This window comes from Lissotriton vulgaris, chromosome 9 (assembly GCF_964263255.1).
Source record: "Lissotriton vulgaris chromosome 9, aLisVul1.2, whole genome shotgun sequence".
In the NCBI taxonomy this organism is placed as follows: domain Eukaryota; kingdom Metazoa; phylum Chordata; class Amphibia; order Caudata; family Salamandridae; genus Lissotriton; species Lissotriton vulgaris.
The window spans coordinates 253,278,274-253,297,762 of NC_141697.1; the positions used below are offsets into that span (position 1 = coordinate 253,278,274).

The following is a 19,489-nucleotide window of genomic DNA, read 5'->3' on the forward strand; positions in this document are numbered from 1 at the left end:
AGTACTAGATGATTTTCGGGTGGGGCCCATTTACTTTACGGGAGGGAAGGATAATGGGAGGACCTACAGTGCTGTGTCCTCCATGCATTTATGTATGTCGATCTCAATGTTTCTTATGCTGCAATGAATCTGAAGCAAGTGTTAAGGTTATTTTTTATGGTTAATAAAAAAGAACTTTAAAAATAAAACTGTGCTCCATTACTATCAAAAGTGTTTGTTGTAAATTTAGCATACATTCCTTTTTTCTGAATGATTACACCTTATTTTGAACTGGCAGACATCTGTGCCACTTTCCTTCATCTTTGTGTTTGTTGATATGTGTACAGATGCCTCACTGAATCTCTGTAGACACTCATTTTCGCTATCTCCTAAAACAGGTTGCGAGACGTCTACCCAAAACCCGCTCAGGGAAGATCATGCGCCGCGTATTGAGGAAGATTGTGGAAAACAAAGCAGACGAGTTGGGAGACCTCACCACCCTGGATGACCATGAAGCTGTTGAGGAGATCGTGGCAGGCCATGAGAGGCTGTTGGAAAAGCACCCTCGGAGATAGTACAGAGGCCACTGGGACGGCTGAAACATCATCAAGTGGCAGCCGGAGTATTCAAAAATATTGCCATCTGCCTCTAAAGCTACCCTCCCATACCCTACCAATGAGACAACTATCATCTTGGTACCATATATGGTATACGTACACTCCATACTTCAGCACAACATAGTGTGCGGAAACTAGGGTCTGTGCCCATCGCCTTAAAAGGGAAATATTAAAAGAGCAACCAGAATCCGTAAGAAGCCATTCCTCTCAGGGGCTAAATAAACTGAAAATGCAACATTTGTGAATCATAATCGTAAAGTGGTTCACCGACACAGTGAAGAAATTGCGAAATGTGAGATGTAGTTTGACGAAACAATGGTAACTGTCGCAGTTAGGGATTTCCATTAAAAGCCATATTCTCTAGTACCTTATCGGACTCCGGCTGAACGGGTTCGATGAATTATGCAATGAGTGGGTTTAGGTGTATAGGGTGTTGGGGAAGCCATTGTGTGGACAAATTAATCTACTAGTGTTGTAGTCAGTACAGACCCCATGATGTGATTAGATCTGCAGATCAGACTGTGAGTTACTACCTGTTATCTCATTTCAAATCAGTGGAACATGCATTTTTGTCACTTAAGTACTATCTAACCTTGCACAACAGGAAATCTCTGGTGGCAAAATAAACTTCAACATGAAAGGAATTCTTGACTATTGTTTCAAGCATTTTCATTCTCGTTTGAAGACAATCCCAGAGCCACTTAATTGGACACCATGAATGCTAGGACTGTCCTTAAAAGTTCATTTGATACAGCCGTTTTGGACAAATGACGCTGATTCTCACTCAAATAAATGAAACTATATTTCAACAAGTGTACAGAGAATATAAGCAATTATTTAAATGGCCACAAGTTACATTTGGTAAATGTCATTAGTCAATATCAATGGATGTATGACGTTAGCAAGCATACTATTACCACGCATACCTTTACAACGCGGTATTTACAACGAATACCGTTACAACGCATAGCGCTTTGAGGTGCTGGATAGTGGTAAGTATAATTTTATATTCCAACTCCAGTCCCCGTGGACACTAGGGAAGGTGTTGGATATAAAATTAAACTTATTCCCTATCCTAGAGCGCCCCCCAGCGCAATGCGTTGTAATGGTATGCGTGGTAATGCCTGCGTTGTAATGGTAGTGCGTGGTAAAAAATGCGTGCTAAATGTTGTATACCATATCAATATTTCAAAAAAGATTTATATATTCTCCTTAGAAGTCATGTTTTATACTTCAATATAACAGTTGCACCCTGCTTATATGATTTTTTTCATTACAGTAAAATTATATGAGAGCAGACAGTGAGCATTTCCAACTAGAGGTGTCTTCCCTGCATGCTTTGGTCTCTGTCAAGAAGCTAGGTGCACACAATGGTGTAGGTAGACCTTGTGCCACCCGTGGCGGTCCCTGTGGTTGCTGTCTGCGGCCGCCTCATTTAAGAGTGGGGGTGGGCGGATGCTGGCGATTCCTGCGATGGCTGCAGGTTAGAGTGGGGGGAGGCGCCGCCCCAAAACTTGTGCCGGCCAGGTGTAATATGTTGTGCTTATACTGTTGTTTCATGGTCACGTTCGTTGTTCAAGTTCTGATGTAGGCGCGCGGCCACGCGCACATGTTTTGATATGATTTGTACTCCATGCGCACACTCACTGTTAGGTGTGTGTGGAGTCTAATGTAGTTTGCTTTTGTTATGACTTGAAATTGTAATCCTCGTGAGTGCGTCCTGACTTAATTGCATGAACGGTTTGATATGTCAGTTACCGCTTATGCTCGGGGAGGGGGACGCACTCCCGTGGTGTTGTGTATAATTATATTCTGGAATAAATCTACGATTAAACATCATCATCTTCCAGAGGATTTATTTATCTAATGAAATTCCACCACTTTACATTTGGCGACAATTGATTTTCTACATTCTCAGCATTTTATAAACAACATCACCATCATTTGTGCTCCTCTAAAGAAAATTTGGAATCCTTCTACTTACTTACACTACCTGTTTCATCCTAACCGGAAAACCGAATACGTCGGAGGAAAAGTAGAAAGCTGAATACGTCGGAAACCTGCATCAACTGAGTTGCCTTTCACAAAAGGGGGACTGCGCGTTACTACAAGACTGATTTCATTGGTTTATTAACCCGCAGTCACTCCCCTCAACGATTTCATTGGTTTAATACCTCTTCCTTGTTTTTAAGGCAAAACCGAGCACGATCTCCGGATATTCATTGATATTAAAGGAAACCGGAGGACGATCATTTCAAAAACGAACTGTAAGTTTTAAAAATAAAAGATTATTTCTCTCCTTTATTTAAAAAAAGACTTCCACAGCCATATACTTTATTTAATCTTTTGAAATATATTTAGATTTGAAGAAAGTGAATTATTAATTCATTCTTGACAAAGCTTATATTTGATTAAGAAAACTTTATATATATCTCTAATGGCAAGGCAAGAAATATTTCAGTTGGAGCATTTTCTACCACACCAATGTAAATCTAAGGAACCCTGGAAGCTATGGATTAAGTCATTTGAGAACTATCTTATAGCTATAGATGCAGAAGAATATTCAGCTAAGCGCAAACTTGTCATTTTATACAATTTCTTGGGGTGAGTTGGACGTGAGACTTTTAATAACTTATCAGTCGCCTCCAGATCAAGGTGAAGGTTGGAATGTTTATACAGAAGCTCTTGAGAGATTAAACAAATTCATGGAACAACCAAGTGTAATGTTAGAAAGATTTTGCTTCAGAAAGAAAAAACAGAGTTCAGATGAATCTGTAGAAGACTACATATCAGTTCTTAGAAATTTGGCATCTGAATGTAACTTTGGAGCTGAACTAGACTATCATGTAAGGGATCAGTTTGTTTATTCTTGTTTTCATAAAAAGATACAAGAAAGGGTTCTTAGCTGCAGAGACCCAACGTTGACTGAGGTTATTGTTATGGCAAAGGGAATAGAAAGATCCATCATCACTTCAACTTGTCTGAATCAAGAAAATGTTTCTCCTATTAATGTTGTTGAACAGGATTCTTCTGTTAATAATATTTCTTACAGGGCAAAGTTTACTAAATCTTTTCAACCAAGACAGAACAAAGCTTCGTCATACTGTTACAGGTGTGGGGCCAAATCACACTTAGGTGATAGTCCCATTTGTCCAGCTTTAGGCAAAAAATGCACAAAATGTGAAAAAACAAGTCATTTTTACAGTGTTTGTAAAAGTAAAAAAATTGTCAGAGTGAGTTCTCTAGATACTACAGAGATTTCAAATGAAGACTCTCCTGAGCATAGTCTTATTCTTTCTAATAGTATGGAGAGAATGATGCTTTCTGTTGATACTGAAAACTTAGTTACTTCTGAGAAGAAAGTCAAGGAACCATTAGCTGAATTTATAATAGGTGATTTAAAATTAGAAATGATGGGTGATTCTGGAGCACCAGTTACGATCATTTCTAACATACTATTTGAGAAACACTGACCTGGTAAAAAATTAGAAAAATTTGATATTATTCCTAAAGGTTATGCGGGTCAAAACATTGAAATGCATGGGTATTTTATTGATTTTGTGTCATGTTTGAGGAGAAAAATTTCAACAAAAGTGTATGTGGCCCTTCAAGATAAGCACATTATTGGCTGGCAAGATCTAGCTAAGATGGGGTTAAAGTTAGTCCCTGGTGCGTGCTGAAAATCCCACTCAAATCAATAATGATGTTTCCATTGCTGTTATTGATAATTATGAAGGAAATTATGTTTCATGTTTTACAACAAAGATTTTAAATTAATTTCCTGAAGTCTTCACTGCACGCATTTGTAAGATTACAAAGGTAGAGCATTTTATAAAGTTAAAACAGAATGCTATTCCCATTGTACATAAGGCCAGGCCCATTCCTTTGAGTGTAAGAACTGATTTGAAAGTCTTACTTGATAAATTAGTGGAAGAAGGGATCATAACTCCTACAGATTCCTCTGAATGGGTAAGTCCTATTGTTATTGTGCGGAAAAAGGATAATTCTATTCGTTTGTGTGCTGATTTACGCTCACTGAACAAAAACATTATAGTAGATTGCCACCCTTTACCGAAGATTCAGGATCTGTTATCAAATATTTCCGGCGCCACTTGTTTCTCCATCTTAGATTTAAAGTCTGCATATCATCAAATTCCCTTGTCCACACCTTCCACTGATCTTACAACCTTCATAACACCCTTTGGTGCATACAAATACCTTAGGTTACCCTTTGGTTTGGCCTCTGCGGCAAGCGTATTTCAGAGGTTCATGGTTCACATGTTAGCAGGCATTGTCTCAGTTCAGGCTTACCAGGATGATGTTTTGATTTACTCAAAGGACAAAAATGAACACATTTTTACTTTAAGAAAGGTACTTGAGAAATTCTAAGAATTTGGAGTCACCCTTGGTGCAGATAAGTGCAAATTTATGGTGGAATCACTAGATTATTTAGGGCATACCATTTCAGCTTCTGGAATCAGTCCCAAATTTTCTCTTACAAAAGCAATTGATGAAGTAGTAGTTCCCCAAACCAAAGATCTACTTATGTCATTTCTAGGTATGACAGAATACTATTCTAGATTCATATCAAACTATGCACAGGTTGTTCAACCACTGCGCCTGTTGTTAAAGAAAAATACTCATTTTACATGGAAAGATGATGCACAGGAAGCGTTTGAATTAGTTAAAAAGTTAATTCTTCAGGCTCCTGCCTTATCGCCATTTTCACCTGGTAACAAATGTATCTTATCCGTGGATGCGAGCCAAAAAGGATTAGGTGCAGTTTTATCTCAATGGGTAAATGGGAAAGAGAACACAGTGGGTTTCTCTTCTAGATCTCTCTCTATTGCAGAATCTAACTACAGTACAATAGAGAGAGAAGCTTTGGCTTGTACCTGGGCTGTTGAACAATTTAGAACTTTTATTTGGGGTACACAATTTGAAATTTGTTCAGACCACAAACCTATAATTCATTTATTGTCAGGTAATGGAACAGGTAAAGCATCTTCAAGATTGGTACGGTTATTATCACGCTTGTATGAATATAACTTTATTATTAAGTATATACCGGGTGGTCGAAATGGAAGAGCGGTCTGTCTCTCAAGATTATCATTAAAGGATAACTCATTGCCTTCAAGATTTGATGATGTAGAATGCGTGGTTGCCACAATTGAAGATGTCGTCATCAATCTTCCTCATGTAACAAAGGATGATTGGTTAAAGGCTTTTGTAGAGGATTCTACCCTTCAGGCTGTTAAAAATTTGATTGTAACTGGCTGGCCTAAAGAAAGGTCTTTACCACCCCCTTTGAAATCTTTTGCACAAGTCAGTGAAGAACTTTCTATAGTGAAGGGTTTAGTCATGCGTGGAGATTTAGCGGTACCTCCCACATCTTCACGGAAAAGGATTTTTGACATAGCACATGAGGGTCGTTTGGGCATAGGTGCCACTGTTAGGAGGTTGAAAGAAAGTTTTTGGTGGCCTGCTTTAGAGTCTAATGTTGCCAATTGGATAAATGCCGGTAGTACATGTCTTGTCTCAGACAAGCATTGGAAAATTACAAAACTACCTTTACATAATGTACCAACACCTGAAGAAGCATGGATGAAATTAGCACTGGATTTTGCAGGCCCGTTTGATCTACTTCCTAATGATAAAAAATATATTTTGGTATTAGTTGATTATTACACAAAATGGGTGGAATTTGAGTTTTGTTCTTCAGTCACTTCTACTTCTGTGATCAACTTTTTGTCAAGAATTTTTATGACTGAGGGTTTTCCTAAAGAGTTGGTCACAGACAATGGCTCACATTTTACTTCAACAAGTATGGAGAAATTTTTGTTTACTCATGATATCAAACATTTAAAGGTTGCTTTATATTCTCCAGCAGCTAACGGTTTAGTAGAACGAATGAATAGGGTCATAAAAGAAGGAATACAGACAGCCTTAGCTGAAAAAGTTCCTGTTGATATTTTTCTAAAGAAGAAACTTTGGGCATATCTCATTACCCAAACACATCTGGGGTTTCCCCCTTTAGGCTTTTGAGGAAAAGGGAACCTAATGGTACTTTGTGTCCTTCATGGATTAAGAATTTGAGAAAAAGTGACAATTCATGTTTGGTTTGTAAAGATAAAGAGAACATGCTCAAAAGTGTTTCTTTCAAACAAGCTGTTCAGAAGAAATAATATGATGGTAAGAACTGCAAAAGTGATTCTGATTTTGAAATTGGAGATTGGGTATTGATTAAGTCTCCAATGAGAGTTAAGAAAGGCATGTCAAGGTTTTCTCTTCCTGTATAGGTATTGAAAATTTCTAAAGGTTCTTTATTTCTTGGTCAAAGAGGTTGGTGGAGCAAAAGGGTGTTGGTGAAAATATCACCAGATCAAGCTAGAAGGATTATTGATAAAAAAGAAATCTTGCAAGATGAATTGCACTTTTCACATTTTCTGGATGATTTGGGTGTACAAAGTGAGTTTTCGTTTGGACCGGATATTCAAACTCAAGGTGTACAAAATAGTCTAGATATTCAAGATCAATGTGTACAATATCAGGATTCAGAAAACTCTGTGATTAATCCAATTCTCTCAAGTGATTCTTTATGTGATGATGTTGCATGTTACAATTCTGAACAAGTAAGACCAACACGTAATTGCTCTATTCCTTCAAAGTACAAAGATTTTTATTTATCGTGACTTTCTTTATTTGTATATGAAAAGGGGAGGGTGATGTAATATGTTGTGCTTATACTGTTGTTTCATGGTCACGTTCGTTGTTTAAGTTCTGATGTAGGTGCGCGGCCACGCGCACATGTTTTGATATGATTTGTACTCCATGCGCACACTCACTGTTAGGTGTGTGTGGAGTCTAATGTAGTTTGCTTTTGTTATGACTTGAAATTGTAATCCTCGCGAGTGCGTCCTGACTTGATTGCATGAACGGTTTGACATGTCAGTTACCGATTATGCTCTGGAGAGGAAGGACACACTCCCGTGGTGTTGTGTATAATTATATTCTGGAATAAATCTACGATTAAACATCATCATCTTCCAGAGGATTTATTTTTCTAATGAGAAATTCCACCACTTTACACCAGGCGGACCGCCTTCCTCCAATCCCCCTTACTACGCCACAGAGCACACACATGCGGAGCCCTAATTGCACAGAGAAATGATACCGGGGCAAATTTACCAAGATGTTCTAGAACACAGCACATCAACTAACATTGCAGCACTGTGTTGAGTCACAGCGAGAGTGAAAAACAGCACCATATTCACTATGGCGCTATTATTCACTCTAAATGGCTCTGTTTCTCTCTCCCCCAGTGCTGATGCACTTTAGGCTGCCGTGCACCAACACACGCACACACCCTTGTACCATAGGGCAAGGGTGTTTGTGCTCTGTCAAGCACAGATTTTGTACTGAGGTACAGCCTTCAAGTTCAAAAACTATGCTTTAATACTTTTTCCACTTTGTATGTGTGCTGTACAATGCAGCACACATGCAAACTTTGAAACAGATAGAGACGTGAAAAAATCGCTCCTCTGTTACGCCTGCCTCGAGGTGTACAGATCCCTGTCTACGAATGTTGGTAGATAGGGGTTTCCATGAAAACCCATTTCTGGTTGTTTAAGTCCATGTCTCACCTTTGATATGCCCCCTTGACGCAAAATAAGGCACAGTAGTGCATGAGGCTGCTTTGCTTTGTCCAACTTCTCAATGCAAATCCAGATTTGATTTGCAAAATAAATACTACCACAACGCTTTGTGCAGAGTTTGAGTTACTAAAGTAATGCAAACCCAGCACAAAGTGATTTGCAAAGACACGGCAGAGTAGACACTTTCTAACGTAAAACATTTCCCTTCCAGTCCCCCTAAAATAGGGCACAATTGCAAACAACATGTCGCACAAGGCACACGTAAATTCTCACAGTTCTTGGCAATCTTACTGTGATATTCCTGGGCTCCTTCCAAATCACTTTTTACATTCCAGGGCATGAAGAGAAAACTGTCTTCTCAATTTTAATAGCTCAATACGGTATCAGATGATTCCCAATTTTGTGGGGAGTGCGACTATGTGCATGAGGGAACAGGCCTCATGGATTCTATGTAGTGAGAAGGGCCTAAGTCCACCAGCAATGCTTGCCTTGAATAGAAGGAGGGGGTTCATGCTTCAGGTAAGTCTGCAATCAAATGCCAGTCCAGACGGCCAATCAACAGCACTAGGCATGGTGCGAGGGGGGCACTGAGGGGAAGGAGGGAGTGGCCCATCGTCGATCTCCAACTGGAAAGCGAATAGTATCTCGTCCCAGCCCTCAGAGATGGGGTATTTAAAAAGGCCTTTAGATTCCTCAGCCCTTAGGGCACTGCTCACTAACCCTGGATCACACCAGGAGAAACCAACGCCACCCCATCACCTGAGGAGTACAAGGAGTTACAATGCATTTGGCTAGCAATAAGGTATGGTCCAGGAAGAAACTTTTTATAATGTCGTTAGGGGTGCAAGCAGTGCTTAATTTGAGCTGGTCGTTTCCAGTGCTCGCCACCGGCACTTAATTGTAACCACCACACTTATGACACTCTGCCACATGGTGGTGCTGCTTATCTAATTTAGAGATGAGCAAAACAACAGTTCTGTGTGAATACAGTGGGGCATATTCTCAAGGTTTTTTCGCTGAGTTAGCAGCACTTTATCACAGCCAAAGTGTGCATAAAGTTATCACCCCATTCACAATCTAGTGCTAAAAGCGGATAACACCAGTTTACCTGCGAAAGCAGCTTCAAAAAACATTGCCACAGATGACACCGGCAACTATCGCTAATGAGATGCAGATTAGGCGTTCCTGTGCAAAAAGCAGTGACAACACCACTCCGCACATTCTCAACAACCAGCCAGATCGGCGATAAGAACCCAAAACAGGCGATAAGGTGCGTTAGCAGCAGGAAATCAACACCCGCTCAGACCTGGTGTAAAGTCGGACAACAGCCTGCACCAGAAAAAGGAGCCCAGGCCAGAGCCACACCTGAAAGGGCAACAGATGCAATGGAGCCAACCACTAATCATGCAGCTGGGAGCCCCAACAGGGCCACAACACCCATTGCCACCACTCCCAGGACCCCCCCATAGGCAACCCTTCCCCCCCACCCCCCCCGGTCAAAGACATGTCACATCAACTTCACGAAATCATGTACAAAACCAATTCACCTGTCGCACAATCACAACAGTTTACATGCATGTGTCGTCACAAAAATGAGCATCACACATTCCCAAACAAAACATTTTATTCCAAAAAACTCAAAACAACATTTATGAAGACTCATGGCGGTTCTCCTCGGGACAATCTGTTGGTCACAGCCTGCAAGACAAAAATCCAGATAAGTAGGTGTGTCATGCGTGCTCTTCAAAGGACAGAGAGAGAGCGAAAGAGAGAGAGAGAAAGAGAGGGAGAGACAAAGACTGGAAGAGAGGGAGAGAGAAAGACAGAGAGGGGGAGAGAGAAATGCGGAAAGAGGGAGAGAGAAAGACAGAAAGAGGGAGAGAGAGAGAAAGACTGAAAGAGGGAGAGAGCGAGAAAGACTGAATGAGAGGGATAGAGAGAAAGACTGAATGAGAGGGAGAAAGACGGAAAGAGAGGGAGTGAGAGACTGAATGAGAGAGCGAGATGAAAAGAGAGGGAGAGAGAAAGACGGAATGAGAGGGAGAGAGAGGGAGAGATAGAAATACAGAAAGAGAGGGAGAGAGGGAGGAAGACAGAGAAAAGAAGGGAGGGACAGGGAGAGAGAGTGCCAACACTGCGCATTCAGGCCTCACTGCTCACCTGCTGACACTGGTGTGTCTCCAACCACGTTATGTTATGTTAGTATGAATTTGTAGAGCGCATGTTCACCCCGGGGTTTCTTGGCGCTGTGTGCTGCTGCGGAACCCGTCCTGGCTTTCCCTGTGAGATGGTCCCTATTGGGCATCCCCAAGGTGAAGCCGGGCATCCCCGACAGCAAGGGGGCCGTTGTGGAGATTAAGCAAGCTATTGCCCAGAGTTGCAGCATGGGACCCATGGTTAGAGAGGCACCGAGGCGAGATTTTATCGAGCCCGCTGACACTGGTTCCGTACCCTGCCGCGTTGGGAATTGAACCCTGGTCCCGGGCTGACCTCTGCTTCTGGGTCTGCCGCCTCTAACCGGTGAGCCACACTTCTCCACCTTCTCCACCTGCCGGTATGTACTACAGTTCTCCAGGTCCCTCATCTGAAACAGAGTCCAGATACATGAATGGCAGAGTACATAGAACTGCACACGCCATCATCGCCTGTAAGCCCCTGCGCACCCAGGCAGCTGCACCTCAGCCCCTTCCGCTGCGCAGCGGTGCATGCCTGTCCCTGCGCACCCAGGCAGCTGCACCCCAGCCCCTTCCGCCTCCCTGCGGTGCATACCCGCCCCTGCGTACCCAGGCCTCACTGCTCACCTTGTGCCACCGGCGTGTCTCTAAGAGACACCACGTACCGGTGCAAGCCTGGGACCGTGAACATGGCACCCTCCACATCATGCAGCCCGCTCCGCGGGCCACCAGGTCTCACACTTGATTCTGGGTCTTGATTTTGCTATGGCAGAGGACATATCACTGCACACAGCATCATCACAGGCTGCACACCCGCTCAGCCCTTTAGGTGCCACAAACTCTGACCCGCGAGGCAACGCCAAGTGGCGGTAGGCACGCACTGCCTGCTGGCTCAGGCCTATACTGCGGTACAGCAGGGCTCTCAACGGTTGTCACCAGGACGGGGAATCATCGCAGGCTGCACACCCGCTCAGCACTTAAGGTGCCCCTACCTCAGTACACCAAAAGTCACCGTCCCGTGGCGTTGTGCCTGTGCCGGCCGCAGTGTATCTGGTGCCACCAAGTCTGTGCCCCTCAAGTCATGGACCCTCTATGATTGAGTATCATAGTGCAGACACTATCATGTCACCTCCGGCCCTGGGGAATGTGATGTTGCAGGGCCCTAGGCCCTCATGCCTAAATTATTACCACACGGATACACCAGATAGAGTGTGGAAACGGCGTTGAGCACGTGCGCCCGGCCCTTTTTATTGGCTGGGCCACATGTCCTGTGACGCGTGTGCTGGATGGGTGTGGTGTGGGTGTAAACCAGCTGTGAGGAAGTGGCTGTAGCATGCTGAGAACTAGACCTGTGATAAGCAGATCACTAAAGGGAAGACCTAAGTCATGTAGTGTTGTCGCCCACCCTGTGAGCATGAGTGGAGTGGAGTGGGCTGGCCTGGTGTATGCCAGTCCAGCGTAATGGTTTGAACAATGACCCCAGGGCTCTGGGCATGGTTCCATACTGAACTAGACAAGGAAGTAACTAATGCGTGTGTCCCTGTTGTGTCGGCGCCACCCGGACCGCATTCTGCAATGTGTCACCCTGTGATCCAAGTCCAATGACATGAGCAACATGGACGTAAAGGGGAATCAATGACCCTACATTCATCCATACATCCACACTTGAAAGATCATAGACATGACACATCTGTGTGATTATGAATGTTTAATGCACATTCAGTGGAGTGTTGCTGCTGGAGCAGTACAGGGCCATGCAAACCCCACTTTACAATGTTGGCCCGTGGAGGGCCAGGCAGAGTCCTTCATGGAATGACAAGTCCAAAGGAAGAGTTCAGTTCACAGTCTGATTGCTGTGTCATTGGCGATCAAATGGAATATGGCAGTCCATTTCGAGATCCAAGGTGAGTGTCACAGAGTGTATCTGGGGACAGTGGAAGGTGATGATGCAGAGGGCAGAACCACGCAGAAACCGGCCATATGGCCGAGAAGAATGCTACTGCATCCTTCGTACCATGAAGGCAGGTTCATCCACATCTTCGTCCTTTGCTGGTTCATGTGCCACATGTGCGGGTGGTGGTGTTCTGTCTCCTACACTGTGTGGCACTGACTCTTCAGGGGGCGGAGATGTGGATATAGAGGTAGCAGCAGCATGCAGCAGCGCCAGGCCTTGTGGCAGCAATGTCATGAGGATGGTCTTGAGGTCATTGAGGAACCCAGCTACCTCTTGCTGGTGTACAGCCATGGCAGCCGTTCTTTCCGCCTTCGTCCGCTCCATGGTCTCCATTAACCTCTGCATGTGTCCCAACTCCTGACATCGCTAGAGCCACTCTGACTGGACAGTTGTCTCTGAGTCAGGGCTCCAGCGATGTCAGCCATGGTCCGTTGGAGAGCATGGAGCGGACTGTGGGTGTCCGTTAGGGTCTGTGAGTGGTCCCTGATGGGGCTTAGACACCCACGTATGGTATCTAGTTTGGCTGCCGTGAGGTCGAAGCCCACCCGCACCTGTTCAGCCAGATTCTCCTGGCACCCCAACACAAGGCGTTGGAAGGCCATGTGTTTTTCGTGGGGGTCCTGGGAGGCAGCTGAGGTGGTGGATGCTGCCTGCTGTGTAGTCTGTGCAGGGGGTGGAGTCTCCTCGCAGCAGCTGGGCTGCCCTGCTCCTGGAGGTGGGCTGCGGAGGCTCTCCACGAGCTGTTGGAGGGCGTCTGAGTAGAAGATGTGGTGGTCCTCTTAGTCATCAGAGAAGAGAGGATGGGGTTGCTCTGCTGGAGGTGTTGGACTCCCCTCTGCAATGTGAAGGGGAGATGCAGTTTGACATTGTGTTCACATGTTTGTTGTCGCATTGTACATGTTTACATACAGACTGCATGACTGTGTACATTGTTTCTGTTTGGGAGGAGCTGCCTATTTGGTGCGAGACATTGGACATTTCGACAACATCACAGATGTGTGTTTGTACTTTTACATTATCAACTCACATTTGCCTGCAATGCCAAATGTGATTGGCCAGTTTCTAAACACATGCGGAACCGGTTTTGTTCTGTGCTCTGTTGTGGACATGTTGCGGTTTGTACCACATTGATGTCAATGTTGATGTGCTTTGTATGTTATGTGTGTGCTGCATTTTGGGGGAGTCGTCCCAGCAGCTCTGGTTTTGCTGCTCCTTCACCCTTACATGCGGTGTGCCTTTGACTTCTGGGCTAGTGCAGTGCTGAGATGTTGCTTACTTGGGTACATTGGTCTCTTGGTGGGAGTTGGGGGTTTGGGTCATAGTTTGTCTGCAGATATGCTCTACATAATTGTGCATGTGTGCCATTGTGCCCATCTCCCCCTGTCCCCCCAGTCCCTCGTCGTTACTCACCCTGGTGCTGTTGTGTCCGGTCATGTTGAGCAGTGTCCGGTCCCCCAACTCCTGCCACCGTCTCCCGACTGATGACTGTGGACACCATTTCCTCCATATCGTCCAGCTCCTCCTGTGGCGCAGCATCCCACCTCCAGTCTGCATTGCTGCCTTCCGGTTGTTGGCGAGTTTTTGCTTGGTTTTGCGCTTCACATCATTCCAGCGCCTCTTGACCTCTTCCATTGTCCTCTTCAGCACTCCCACTGCATTCACCTTGTCCACGAAGGACTGCCATATTCCATTGTTAGTTGCCAATGAGACCGTGGAGGTGATGAATAGTTGTTGATGGTGTTCTACCACCTCCATTATAAGGATCCTGTTTTCTTCCAGACTGAACCCCTTCTTCCTACTCTTCTTCTCCTTTCCCTTCCCTGACACGAGGTCCCAGGCTGGTCCTCCGGGGGGCTTGTGGAGTTTTGTTTGTCCTCTGTACTTGCGCTGGCAACATCTATTGTGCTTCGCTGTTGTTTTGCTTTTGTTTTTTTCTACTTTTATCGTGATTTTTGCCGCCTGACGTGGGTAAATTGCAGGCCTGTTGCTGGTTTTCGTTGATGTTTGTATCGCGATTGGCCTCATCGCAACTTTTTTTGCTGCGTCGTGTTGACTTTATCGCGGACATTTGACGCATTTTCATGGGCCTATTGCATGGTATCGCTGTGTTGTGAAATCACAATTAACACTGCGTTATTTTCCTGCGATAGACTTCAATAAGAAGAAATGCGTTAAGCTAATTTTGCGGTAATTATTGCACGTTCTTGAGAATAACCCCAATATTCATTAAAAAGATACTAATACCTGCCTTCCCAGCCATTCCTATTGCTTTGGGGACCTGGAATAATCTGAACTGTCGCACTTGCAGGCGAGAGAGATGGTTATTAGTTGTTTTGGTGCTGTCCTTGGCAGCGATGATGGGGCAATGGGTGGTGCAAGCTGCAGTGGTCTCCTGGGCAAGGCACTGGCTCTAATTATATTACAAATTAAGCACTGGGTGCGAGTGTAGGACCCCAGAGAGCAGTCCTCCTAGCACGCTCCAGAGGTCAGTCTTGTGACTTGAGCTAGTTATATAGTGACAGCTGTCCAATACAGTAACAGGGATGGGCAGGCCCGTAACATGCATAGCAAGTCTGCGCTAGGTACCTGACAGCGCAGGCACCGGGCCTCCGCTCCTGGAAAGAATTTGTTGATCTTAGCCTCCAGGAAGATTATTTTATGATTGATCATCTTTCAACTGCCACTCCTATGGATGCATCAGACTTGGATTCTTGTTTGACTAATTTCAACAGCTGGATCTCCTCTGCGATCGACTCTATTACCCCTTTGAGGCCCATTTAAACCTTTAGAGCCGCCCCTTCTTCACCCTGGTATTCTGATGAACTCCGCAAATGTAAATCTGCTGGTAAATCTTTGGAGCGTCGATGGAGATATTCGTACTCCTTAGACAATAAACACAAATATAAAACAGCTCTCAAGGAATACCGGAAGAAGATAATCAATCATAAAAGAATCTTCCTGGAGGAGAAAATCAATAGAGCACTAAGTTCCACTAGGGAAATCTTTAATACAGCAAGAACATTTACTGACCCTATGGCCCTTAAATGTCAACTCCCAGGATCACAGTCCCTTTGTAATCGTCTTTCTGAGTATTTTGAGGAAAAAATTGCATCCATCTAGGAGTCCTTCCCCTGTAGTAAAAGTATGGGAACTGAAGAAATACTGGCGGACCATTCAATGTTTGCTCCTGTTTTCTCAGATTTTGAGGAGATCACTTTATATGGATCCTTGACAGAACTTTTAACATGTAAATCAGGCTCTCCAACAGATCCCTGCCCGGCCAAACAATACAAAGTACTGGCCCCTCTTCTCAATCCCATAATAAATGACATTTGGAATGACTCTCTTAGGACAGGCATATTCCCGGATTCATGGAAACATGCCCAATTAGTTCCTATTCTCAAAAAAGCCAACGCAGACCCAGATGATCCGGCTATTTATAGGCCTATTTCCTTATTGTCCGCCCCTGCCAAGGTTCATGAAAAGCTGGTACATCAGAAACTAGCTGGCTTCTTGGAAACCCATGGCCTACTCCATGACTCCCAGCATGGATTTAGACCTGGCCATAGCACCGAGTCTGCCTTAATAGAGATGGCGGATTCCGTGCGATGGAAGCTGGACGGGGGCTCAAAAGCTGTGTTGGTGCTGCTTGATCTTTCGGCAGCATTCGACACCGTCTCTCACCCCATCCTGCTTGATTGCCTGCGGTCTAAAGGCATTCAAGGTATCGCCTTGGACTGGCTGTCCTCTTTTCTATCCAACCGAACACAGGCGGTGTTCACCCCACCTTTCACCTCTGAAAGCCGCCCGTTAAAGTGGGTTGTCCCTCAGGGCTCCTCACTAAGCCCCTTGTTGTTTAATGTTTAATGTTTATTTCTCCCCCCTGGCCGAGCTCATTGCTCAGTCAGGTATTAAGGCTACCTCATATGCTGATGACATTCAGCTTTTGTTTTCCTATGACACTCCCACTCGGACCACCTTTGATCCATTGAAACTCTGTCTCCGTAACATCGCCCGTTGGATGGACAATAATTTACTCCGGCTGAATGCAGGAAAAACCGAGGTTCTCTTTTTCCACCAATCCTCTCCTTTGGACTTGAACCTCTGGTGGCCACTTGATTTGAGTCCCCTCCCCCAAGGAATCAGTAAAAAACCTGGGGGTAAGATGGGATTCGAGCCTATCCTTCTATAACCAAGTTCAGACAGTATCTGCTGCCTGTTTTTCAAAAATTAGGATGATCAGGAAATTAATCAATTTTCTCCCCAGCAGCACTAGGAAAATCATTGTTCAGGCCCTGATAACATCTCATTTAAACTATGCCAGCGGTCTGTATCTTGGACTGACTTCTGACCTCTGTCATCGGCTACAGACAGTTCAGAATCAGCTATTCGACTGGTCAGTGGTATTTCTCTACGTGAGCAAATCTCACCATATCGACGCAGGCTACACTGGCTACCTGTCAGTAAAAGAGCTGAATTTAAAGCCCTCACTTTAGCCCATCGCGCTATCAAAGGAAAAGGCTCTGCCTATCTCTCCTCCTGTCTTCGCCCTTATAGCAATGAGAGACACCTTCGTTCCAACTCAAAAAGTCTTTTGTTTTCCCCCAGATTCAAAAAAGCACGCTCCAGGGGGAAAACCTTCCAGGTATGCGCCTCCTCTTTATGGAATAAACTCCCCATCTCAATTCGGATGATACAGGAGGAGCTGCCTTTTCGCAAAGCACTGAAAACTTTCCTTTTCTGTTAAACTCACTCGCGTAAGCAAATGTGCAGAAGAAGCGCCCGGGACACCCCGTTAGGGTAGCTGCGCGCTATATAAAACACACTGAATAAAAAAATAAAATTACTTTGTCACATGGGGGCATACCAAGGGTGGTGCATGGGCGTTCCTAAGCAACCACCCATGGTTTCTCGCGCTAAACCCAATTTACTAAACAAACTAAACCGGGTTGAGCGTGAGAAAACTGCCCTCTGAAGGTAGGTGCAAGGAAGCAGAAAGGCTTTAATTTCTCCTTCCTTTTCCGACTTTGCATGTGAGCTGCACTGAACGGCACACATACAAAGAGGGAGAAGGTTTGAAGTGAGTCTCCTCATGGTATTTTGTACTGGACGGATACCCTTCCAGTACAAAACCTATGCTAGACTCACAGAGACTCCCTTGCACTATGGCACAAAGGTGTCTCTGTGGCGCCCTTCAGCTGATTACGGCACCGGTGCGAGTGAGAGGGGCCGAGAGTGCCTTATTTTAGTAAATGGGGCACTCTCCTTTCTCCTTTTCACGTAGCGCAGAGCAACATTTGCGGCTGCTGCAGAGTGCAATGTGAAAAGTTGGTCTGCCAGAATGCCACTTGATTCCGTATTGCCTTAACCGCTCTAGTAATGTTACCCTTCAGCATGTCAGCTGCGTCATGATAAACCTGGATTCCAAGATATCTGAATGTCCAGGGCTGCCAGCAGAGTGGACCAATGTCCTGGCTTACCTCCAGAGCATTAGGCAGGAGGAGAAATGGGCACAACTTTTGCAAACTGATCCGATGGCCCGTCTCTAAAGCAAAGGAGCTTGGAGTCTCTACAATTTCAGTATGGGCACTGCTGCATCTCTGACATATAGTAGTCTGTCGTCCACATAAAGAGAGATAGAATATCTCCGATTCCCAAGGGAGATACCCCTTCAGGCTCCCTACCTCACAACGTAATAGTCACCGGCTCCATTGCCAGGGTGAAGAGAGAATTTGAGACAATGGACAGCCCTGCCTGATGCCTTTATGAATGTCTATCGTATCTGAGACAAGGTGCCCAGTGTGGGCCCTTGCCACTGGAATAGTATAATGGAATTGTGCCATACCTATCATACGCTTACCAATGATGTATTTGGTAAGCAGTGAGAAGAGATACGTCCAGTCCAACGAATCGAACACCTTCTCCAGGTCCAGTGCGGGCTTGATGCTAACCATGAGCATTTATTTGAACTCAGCAACAGTACAGGTACCCAAATATGTGTAAGACCCGAGTAATATTGTTTCACATCTGCTTGGTATCCTCATGTTCATGAGGTCCAAGAAGCCTACCTATGTTACCTACAGGGGTGTAGCTAACAATGGTGCACCAGGTGCAGTGGGACTGGGGCCCAGGGGCCCAAGTCACCCCAGTGATGGCTATCTGTTCATAGCCAAATATAGTAAGTGGGATCATTGTCCTTGCTTGCATGAAGGCCCCAGACACTCTTTCTAAACCAATGGTTGCCAGGTCACAAGCTCGGCAGAACGAAGCTTAACAAGCATTGGTAAAACCAATAGGCCTGGCGTTGGCCACCAGCCTTTTGGCTTTAGAAACTCTTGTTTTTATTCTGTCATGGTTTGTGCAAAACTTTATTGTTGGGGAAGCAGTCAGGCCATCATTCTAAAAAATAAATAAAAAACACTCGCTAAAGCCTAAAATATGTTTTGGTTTGAAAAGTCCATGCCATGCAGGAACTGGTGTGCATGCCCTCCTGTGTGCATCCACCGGGCGTGAGGCACCAGGGGCTCTTTCCTCTCCGCCACGGATACCGTGGCAGAGAGAAAACTTGTAATATGCTTGGCAGGACCGCAGCGGTCCCGCCAAGAATATCACTGCCTCCTGAACTCCGCAACATCACCTGGGAACAGCTGTTCCCTGGTGGCTGCGACGGGGCTGTGGCGGTTTCGCTGCCCATATCGTAATAGGGTGGTTGGGAAACCCCCCCTACTGTGCCCCAGCGAATCTGGCAGTCTGTGGTCCACCTGACTCGTAATCGGGCCCATAGTGTGTGGATGTGTTCCTTGTGACTCTATCAGACACTAAACACAAAGGCAACACCAGAGCAAAAATGTAAAAACAAAAACACTAGCATGAAGAGAACTATCTTGTGTGCGGATGTGCGTCTTGTGAAAGAGCAAAATGCAGTCACTCAAAGTGAAGTTACCCAGTGGCTGAAGTGGGCTGACTCCTTGTAGTGGGCAGAAACAAATGTGAATGACACACCAACACATCAATGGATGAAGACAACTGGCTGAAAGCCCATTTAAATAAGTATATGATACACATTTTTTTTAAAACTCAAAAGTCTTGGTTAACACCGGATCTAAAAAT

General features: G+C 44.8%; 1 protein-coding gene across 1 annotated transcript in view; it reads left to right on the top strand.

Annotated features, from left to right (window-relative positions):
- The window catches only part of LOC147689948 (acetyl-coenzyme A synthetase 2-like, mitochondrial), a 230,693-nt gene extending 223,058 nt beyond the window's left edge, over nucleotides 1-7,635 (top strand). The window contains exon 14 of the mRNA XM_086937480.1: nucleotides 378-7,635. Within this exon, the coding sequence (XP_086793606.1) occupies nucleotides 378-554 (177 nt within the window). The 3' untranslated portion in view covers nucleotides 555-7,635. The remainder of the gene's footprint in view (nucleotides 1-377) is intronic.
- Nucleotides 7,636-19,489: the final 11,854 nt, after the last annotated feature.